At 30.7% G+C, this 10,074-nt stretch overlaps 1 protein-coding gene across 1 annotated transcript; it reads left to right on the top strand.

Annotated features, from left to right (window-relative positions):
* The first annotated feature begins 4,480 nt into the window (after positions 1–4,480).
* On the top strand, positions 4,481–5,790 carry LOC111878771 (40S ribosomal protein S26-1). The gene is made up of 5 exons (XM_023875275.3): positions 4,481–4,627; positions 4,707–4,799; positions 5,141–5,225; positions 5,307–5,440; positions 5,578–5,790. The coding sequence occupies exons 1-5, from the start codon at positions 4,625–4,627 to the stop codon at positions 5,653–5,655; spliced, it is 393 nt and encodes a 130-aa protein (XP_023731043.1). The 5' UTR covers positions 4,481–4,624; the 3' UTR covers positions 5,656–5,790.
* The last annotated feature ends 4,284 nt before the right edge of the window (positions 5,791–10,074 follow it).

Below are 10,074 nucleotides of genomic sequence, written 5' to 3'. Positions count from 1 at the left end.
ATTGTCATCATCTTCCTCACATACCTCAATTGTTTCCAATATTTCCTTTTTTTATAACTTTCCAACACAGCATCATCTGTCATTTTATTTGTTGTCGCCAACACTTCAGGATGCTCCAAGAATTGTGAATAGGTTAGATTGTATGTATTATCTACATTTTCCACATTAGTTGTACTGAAACCTCCACCATCATCCTTATTTTCCCCCATGAACTATCAATCCTCTAACTGGAGATAATCCTTCTTCATTACCACCATTTGCCTCTCCTTTGTTACTATGACTATCAAAACTAGCTTCATTATATTTCATTTCTCCAGTCTCTGCATTCTTCACTTCGTTGAACAATTCTTAATTTTTTTCGTACCACTCCTTCAACATCAAGCTGTCTAGGAATTTCTCAATTCCATGTTTTAGAGCTTTTTCAATATTCTTCTTTTTCAGACAATATTACTCCATAGATATGCTCGATAACAGCCATGTATGCCTGTAAGTTTTATATTAACATATCATTATTAAAATTATAAAAGAATTAATGTTCCACATTCCAAGTAATTCACTAACTATAAAACACATAATACAATTTAAAACAGCCACATATGCCTGTAGGTTTTATATTAACTTATCATTATTAAAATTATGAAACAATTAATGTTCCACATTCTTATCAAATTCATGGCTTACTTCCTCATCCCCATACCCCCCGTCAACTCGTCCAACATTTCATCTTCATCGACCATTCCATCATCTTCATCAATATCTTCAAAGTTTTCTAGTAGCTGCCTACCAAACCCCCCAACACTAATCTCCAGCTTCTCTATTTTTTCAAGTAGAGCACCCGTAACATTTCTAACAAACGGTAACCTTTTCACTATCTTCAAACCTGAGAACTTCATGCTATATACATACACCAGCTACATAAAAAAACTACATTAATTACTTCATTATACATATTCCATTGTAAAGTAAAGTAAATATCTAATCGAGACAACAATATTACCGTCAAAACGAGTATAGGTCCATTGTAATAACATATCTTATCATCCCTTCTCCACAACTGTTTTCTGCTGACCAAACAATCTAGAATATACTTACAGCAATCAATTTTAGAGAAGTCTTTTACCAAGACCAACTTATTCACAACATTTATTTGATTGGTACCACTCAAAGTTGATTCAACAAATGTGTTAATGAAAAGGGTCAGAAAATTCAGCCTAAACATAAAATTGTCTTGCTTTGTGTTTTTTTTTTTTTTTTTATCCTTTTCAGGTATTCTTCACCATTAAACCCTTTTTTATCATATTGACTTTTCCATTCTTGCAGAGCTTCATTATCTTTCTCACAGCTAATCATGCTCAAGAAGTCTTCCCCTACATTTGGTAAACCCAACATGTCATACATCGTGTCTTTCGTAATTGTTATGACCATATTCTCCAGAACTAGACGACTACTATCTAGATCATAGTGATCTAACAGATAGTAGTTAAGTAACCCCGGATTAGTGTCCATGTCAATATTCAAAAAGTGAACCAAAACCCATAAACACAATCCCATTTTTCTGTGCAGGTTACATTACTTCCAGGAGTCATCCTAGTTGCAAGTCTTCTATAACCTTCTGGATGGTTCTTCCTTACTTTTCTGACCTTCCCCTCCATTGTTTTGACTTTAACATTTTCATGTTCTACTTTTCCTTTCTTTTTATTTTGAGATTTATTTGAATGTGCATCATTCACTACTTTTTTTTTCTTTTTACAACATTTTCCTTATGTTCCATATCCACATTAATTTTTGCATTTTCATTGTCTTTCTTTGACCCACTCATACTCTCCATAACTAACTCATTTGAACTTCTTGGCTTTTTTCCTTTCACCACTTGCATCCGATGATTTCTTATTATCCTTAACAGGTGTATTTCTCGCAGAACATTTCCTTTTCATCCTTCCTACACTTGTGCTGCAACTTGTTATTGTGTCTTCTTTATCTTTGTTAACATCTGTTGAATCACACAAACATAATTACTCATCGTCTACTACAACTTGAATAAAATACTAAATTTTATATTAGCCATATCATAATTATATTGTATACCTAGAAACAAATGGTACTTGAACTATAATACAATACTTAATTTGATACTAGCTATCTCATAATTATATAGTAAAAATCATTAATTACAAGCACTTATGATCTTACCTGATTTCCCAAAATCTACATTGTTCTTTCCATTAATTACAAGCACTTATGATCTTACCTGATTTCCCATAATCTACATTGTTCTTTTCATGTTCTGATCTTGAAGTTTTTTTTCCTCTGTTTCTTTGTTTTGCTTGATCCAACAATATTAATATCAATTGGTTCACTTTCGACACCTTCTGCTTCATTAAGTAACAAAAGATACATATTGGCTATCAACATGTTCTAGAATTATTGTTATTTTTCTTCATGAACCAAAAAAAAATCTACATGTAGGTTGAGTACTGATATTCTCTTTCACGGGTGTTGATCTGGTACAATAGGTCTTTTTCACATTTGTTTGGCTTGTAGTATCAACATTAATTGGCTATGGATCAGGTTTTGCAACAACTAATGAAACAAATGATTAAAGTCGATTAATAATAGTTTTCAAAGTAACCAACCATACTTCAATATCTATAACCACTATCAATACTTTTTATGTTTTCATTATGTAAGAATGAAACACAAATACATAATTTGTTTCTATGAGAATTAAAGCCAGATAGTTAATACAAATAAACTAAATCAACAAAAATCACAATAATAAAAAACATATACGGTTACTTAATAGCAATCCCCAGATTAACCAGTCACACTCCAATCTATATAACCCCTATATACACTTCTTATGTTACAATTCTTTAAGAATATAAACACATTTCCTTACAATGATTCTATGAGAATTATAATAGTTTTCAAAGTAACCACCCATACTTCAATATCTATAACCACTATCAATACTTTTTATGTTTTCATTATGTAAGAATGCAACACAAATACGTATAATGTTTCTATGAGAATTAAAGTCAAATAGTTAATACAAATAAACTGAATCAACAACAATCACAGTAATAAAAACATATACAAATACTTAATAGCAATCCCCAGATTAACCAGTCACACTCCAATCTATATAACCCCTATATACACTTCTTATGTTCACATTCTTTAAGAATTTAACACATTTCCTTATAGTACATACAAATAAAGTAAACTGTCAAAATCATAGGAATAAAACTACAAATAAAAAACATTTTATATTTCAAAAAAACCCAAAAAAAAAAAACAACACAACAATATCTTCAAAAATTCTATCATAACATCAAGCACTTGAAAGATTCATGCATGTTTTTAAAAACATAACTCAAAATACTAAAAAAATTTTCAAAAACAAATAACACTTTCACACCCTAAAATACCACAACAACAAGCACATACAAGCATTTTAAACATTTCATATTCTGGAAGAATGCATTTCACATGAACTTCACAAACAAACATACAACTCTTTTTACGCTTTTAAACATTTCATATCCTCCTGACATACTTATACCACAAAAACGACAACATATTGCAAAAAAAAAAAAAACAGAAACAACATCTTTTTATGCTTTTAAAACACAAAACAAAATAAACAATCACAAACTTTTTTTTTGAAAAACAACACTAGCATATCTGTAAAATCCAAAATTTTAACCGGATTGTAAATCCTCAATTTCAGAAAACCCTAATAAAAAAAATACTCCCTTTTAACTAAAAAACCACATGCATATACTTCACTGTTCAAACATTCCAAAAGAATGTTGTGTATTCAAACGATTACCTTAAAAAAAAAGCTAAAAATAAACATTACATATAGGCGGAGCAACAAAATCATCATCGTCTTCATATAGATTCAAAACCATTTCTTGTGTGTTCTTAAATTTCGATTTGAAAGAAGTCGTCCTTGTATTCCTCATTATACTGCAATTTCTTTTACTTCGAACGATCACAATGCAATTTTTGTGAACAATCTTCAAAAATCGATCACTTTATATTAAAAATACAACAGAATCTACCGCTTTTTTGGTTGATTACAAAAGATATACTTTGATTTTGTGTTCTGATACAGAGGGTAGTAGAATCTGGGTTCATGCGAAGTTATATGGATTATGCGAGAATTTTGATAAATAGAGTCAGTTTCCTATTTTAATAGAGATGACAAATATACACATATACCATTACTCGTCCGTTATCTTTAAATGTGAAGCCCTTTTTATTTAATGGATATCAAATTAATGTTAATTATTTTCTTTTAAAAATTAAATATTTGATTGATCTAATTTATGCATACAATAACATATTTATTTATTTATTTTTATTTATTTATTTATTTATTTTTTTTTGAAGGGGACCAAATTTGCATTTACTCATTGTCCGTCGTTGCATCATAAAACGGGCCAGCAGCAAAAGATGAAACGTCACGTTTATTTGGGTTCATTCGTAAATTCATGGCCCATGGGCCGAAGACTCTAAAAATATCAAAACTATTCCATTTGATCAAAACCCTAGAGCCAGCCATCGGAGCAGCGCAGCAGAAGCAGAAGATCTGCGCGAGGGGGATTCTCACAAAATGGTTTGTTCGTCGATTCCGATTTCGCTATACGTTGATCTGTCGTATGAATTCCGTTTAACACAATCTTTTGTCCCCGCAGACTTTCAAGAGAAGGAATGGTGGACGCAATAAGCACGGCCGTGGTCACGTCAAGTTCATTCGTTGCTCTAACTGTGGTAAATGCTGTCCCAAGGTAATTCCGATCTTTCGAGAATCTGTCACTGTTGTTAGATCTCTATCACATATGCATTGAAATTACTTATTGTCGAATCGATAATTTCGATCATTCTGTTTGTTATATTAGATTCAAATCATGATTCTGTAATGCATCGGTTTGTAATTGACGCCAGATAGAAGTTATTATGATTACTAGGTTAAAGACCGAATCTGAGTTTGAAGACTTCGATTTAACCTCATATCATTGAATTCTTCTATCTGTTTTTTCATATGCTTGGGTTGCATCTACAATTGTGATTCATGATATAAACTATCAAATCCTGGATCTCTTTTCTTACCGAGTATATGATATATCAGGACAAAGCTATCAAGAGATTTCTTGTGAGGAACATAGTTGAGCAGGCTGCTGTTAGGGATGTTCAAGAAGCTTGTGCTTTTGAGCGTAAGTGTATTATATTTTATTTTTTATATACTTATAACTATAATGAGAATAATGATTCTGATCTTTGTTTTTTTTTTTCAGAATACACACTTCCCAAATTGTATGTAAAAATGCAATACTGTGTGTCTTGTGCAATTCACTCAAAGGTTGTTAGGGTTCGATCAAGAGTTGATAGGAGAAACCGTGAGCCCCCAAAGAGATTCACTCGCCCAAGGGTATGTCATCTACTTTTTTATTCACTTTCATTACAATCTTGTAACATATTTTGATTTATTTTTGTCATATTCTAATACATTTAATTGAAGTTTAAGAATTAAGATATCTAATTTTATATTAACTTTTTGGTTTACAGGATGATCTTCCCAAGCCAGGTCAAGGTCAAGCACCCCGTGCTGGTGGAGCAGGTGGACCACCACCTGTCCGTACTTGAGAGTTATATTCTGATCACTGTAATATGAGCTCATTTTTGAATTGGTTATTATCATATGCTTTTATGTACCCTTGATTATGAATTCAACTTTGTACTAGATTCATGTTTTATTTTTGTATGTTTGGATTTTGCTCATTTGCATTTGATTTTAATTAGTCTGCTTTTGTTACACATGAGAATGATACTGGATAAGCTTTGTAGAGCTAATGAAATGTCAATCACATACATTTTGCTCATTTGCTTTTGATTTTAATGAGTCTGCTTTTGTTACATGGGAATGATACTGGATAAGCTTTGTAGGGCTAATGAAATGTCAATCACATACAATTTGCTCTCTTTTAGTGAAAATGTTAGCAAAGTTGTAGTTTTTTTGTTGATATTGAAGTGTTTGATAAATACAACCTGTAAGTTTTGTAAATGATTTAAAAGTTTTTTTGGTGGTTGTGGTTGATGTAGTATGAAATGAAAAAGAATTGTCTGTGTCGACTATCAATAATTTATAGGCCTAGTAAAAATAAGATGAAAATTTACTCAAGCGAATATAAGGATTTTATACTCTAAATCTCGATGAATAATTGTTTTTTGGCATGAAAATGTTATTTAGGTAACTCTAACGAGTGCTATTTTGCAATCACTTATTTGGCAAGACAACAGATTCCTGCAAGACAAGATGTTTCCATGTTTTCACCAAAACGGTGAACCACCTTCAAATGAGCATGTTTTAATATAAATGTATTTAAAAAAAAAAGAGTATATGCTAGTTCAACATTTGTGTGATTCCTCTAGCACAACACTTTCAAACCTTTTTGATTGTGATGGCGGTCCCAACACTAGAAAATATCACTTTACCATTCACACATAAAACTTGAGATACTAAATTGCCGGGTTTTGTATTATCGTATTATAATCCAAAGTAACATTTACCAACATTGTGTTTTTTAGACACATTTAGCAAATGTAGTAAAATTATAAATATCTTTTTATACCAAAATATATTAAGATTGTTAGGTATGAACAACGTCCACCAGGTCATTTTGCGTTATGAGGGCACAAACACCGCCCCCTTCACCGTTTTGCATGTTATAGACCTTGCCCTTTACCTCCTATTTACCACCACAACATCCTAAAAACGCCGTTTACTTCTTTTTTCTCCTAAAAGTGTATGTGGGCGTTGCCTACACCTAACAACCTAAAGCATGATGGCATGATCATTACTATTTTTTTTAGTTTCTAATATTTTTTTGTTGGACTAACTACATAGAATACCCATTTGAATTGTTTATTGTTAAATAATGTATTGGATACATTTTTTTTAATGTTTTAAACTATCTATTGTTAACCGAATGGTTAACAAATTGATAAAAATGTATTTTTATGTTTTAAAATGTTTTTTGTAGAATCTTACGATTCAATTCAATCTTACAATTACAATATTGCAAAGCGGAAAACGCTATTATATAAAATCTTAACTTGACAACCATGATACATATTGATTGCAAAATTAGACCTACTTCCACGAACATGAGCAAGAGACAATTTGTTGGAGGAATTAGGGTTTATGTTGGAGATCTGGATACCCTTTGGATTGTGTGAACACTTTCCACACTAATATATCTACCATATGTCTGTGTTGCAAGAAATTTAACCTAGGATAATCCAAGATGACATTTACGAATCTAGGCACATAAATCATAAGCCAAATTGTTAGAAGGATTCTATGTTCATTTGAAGAAAAAGAGAGCTAATCATTTTTCGTGTGTATCTTCTCAAAGAGAATAGCAATTTATTTATAATAAACGAGATTAGGGTTTGCCTCTTAGGGTTGGCCGTCATTGGTTGCTTTGGAAGCAAGTTAGGGAAATCTGGATTTTAATGAGGACTTAGGGTTGGCCGTCAGCGGGGGCTCTGTCCCTTGGACCCCGCATGGGGCGCTGCCCCTAAACCCCGCCAAAGGGGCGCCGCCCCTTTGGAAACCCCGGGTCCAGGGGTGCAACCCCCGGACCCCCGATTTGTCGTCGAACCAGCTTCTAATTCGATCTTATATATGCGTGCATTTCGCACAAACTTCTACATATATTAAAGTACAAATTATGAAGCCCCTTAGCTCACATGTTAGTTCCAATTACATAAAATGACATGGTGACATTAAAATCACCAACACCACTATATATAATTTTTTCAACAGTAAATTGGAAATTTACAAGTGGAGGTGGTTCACTGCTAATGCTCTTATAGACAATCTCGATGGAGCAATGAAATTTCTAAGTTTTATTCACTCCCTTGTTCATTCTCCCAAGAACAATATCCATGATTGATGTTTGTTGCTAACCCTAACTCCTTGAATTTGGTATTTATTTGACTGAGTTGTGTAATTTGATTTTTATGTAGTTTGTATCAAGATATTTTATCATTAATTTAGGTTATTATTTCAAATTACGTTTTTATGAAGTTTTTGGAGGTTTTGAGCTTTTATGTTCATGTGAGGTTTGGAGCTTAATGTTAATAAACTATTAATTTCTATTAGTGTTACTAAATACTTTTAATGGCATTCTTTTGCGTGTTAGCTACCAAGGGACTTTTAGTGACATTTTTTGGTTTTCAGTAGCAATTTTGTAACATCTCGTTTTCACTTTTAAATATTTATAAAACGTTATTATCTGTTTATTAAAATGACAGTAAAAATATATTACTTTTCAGTTAAAGTGATATAAAGGAAAGTTGTAGTATAAGTAAATACGAGATCGTGGATATAAAGTAAAAATATATTATTTTTTAGCCAACGTAATGTAAAGTAAAGTTATATTATACAAATACGAAACCATGAGTATAAAGAACATAAAAACGAAATTCGTATGAGAAAGTTACAGTCAATTAATTACGACCGAAAATATAACATTAATATATTCATAAAAAAACATAATATATATATATATATATATATATATATATATATATATATATATATACACACACACACACACAAGTAAGTTAATACAAAAATAAATATCTTGCGAAAACACGAAAACACGAAAACATATTTTATTTTATAAAAAAAAACAAGTACTATAAAGATTAAATTTATTAGCTATAAATTAAAGATAATAAGTTTACATTGGATTGTGTTATGATAATATAGATTTAACGACGGTTTTAACAACTATTTTTTTTTTCACGTCCTTAACCACTGTTAAATTCATGTTTTCATAATAAAAATGTCAAAAATCATGTTTTGCTAATATGAAACAATTTCTCATGTATCACCGATTATTTGGGGTGGCACAATCTCATAGTTTTCTCTTGTTTTCGCGTTTTTCGTAAATTATTTGCATTTTCTTATTAACCCTCCCATATATATATATATATATATATATATATATATATATATATATATATATATATATATATATATATATTGGATTAGCGTAAAGCGCGCAGATAAGGACGTAAGTCGCAGTGCCGGACCACAATCATCGTCGGGATGGTTCCCCTCTGCTCACCATTATTAAAACAAGTAAGTTTTCTTATAGAATTTTAAAACAAAATTAATTAAATATGAGTAAATTTTCAGACATACTATCTAAAAAATATATATTCCTGGTAAAAATATCAACAATGAACAAGATAATGATGATAATCAAATAAATTCTATTGAAAAAACCGTTAATAACATAGAACAAAGTTTGAATAATTGGACAATACCTAAAACTAATATTAATACAATATATAAAATATGAACTTTTGATTATTTTCAAGGTTATTCTATTAAAATGACAGAACAAACTTTGTCTATTGGTCAAAACCAACAAAATTTACATTTGTTATCATCACGATCTATTTTAGAGCATAGAACGAAATATAAATTTTTACATGTCGGTTTGGTCCAAATTGCTATCAAGCCTCTATTTAGAATTGGAATAGATGCCCCTGTTCTCCTTATTCTAAGAGACAAGAGACATAAAGATTTTCAAAATTCTATTTTAGCTATGGCTGAAACGAATATTGCTAACAGACCTATTTATTTCAATTGTTATCCAAATTTCTCTGTAGGATTATTTGATAAAAATATTTTAGATACTTTGGTTTTAACTATAGAAACAAAAAATTTAGAATTTAAAGATGATACAAAGCCTTTAGCAATAATTTATCGTGTTTGTTACAAAACTATGACAACTACACTTGAACCAAAAACACGTTTATCAAGTCCTAGAAATGAAACAATTATTTTTGAAGCAAATACTAACCATACCAAAGTTCATACACCGAAAAGATTAAAATGGTCTGATATAACTCAATCATGTAATTGGAACTTACAAAATGTTATTGATCCAAAATCATTAGACTCTTCAAAACAAATCTCAAATATTATTGAATATAATGATGGTTCTGTAGATATAAATTTTTCTTCCTTAAATATTTCAT

The sequence above is a fragment of the Lactuca sativa genome, chromosome 5 (assembly GCF_002870075.4).
Source record: "Lactuca sativa cultivar Salinas chromosome 5, Lsat_Salinas_v11, whole genome shotgun sequence".
Taxonomy (NCBI): domain Eukaryota; kingdom Viridiplantae; phylum Streptophyta; class Magnoliopsida; order Asterales; family Asteraceae; genus Lactuca; species Lactuca sativa.
Note: the sequence above shows the minus strand (reverse complement) of the source record. Positions and strands in the feature narration are given on the sequence as shown.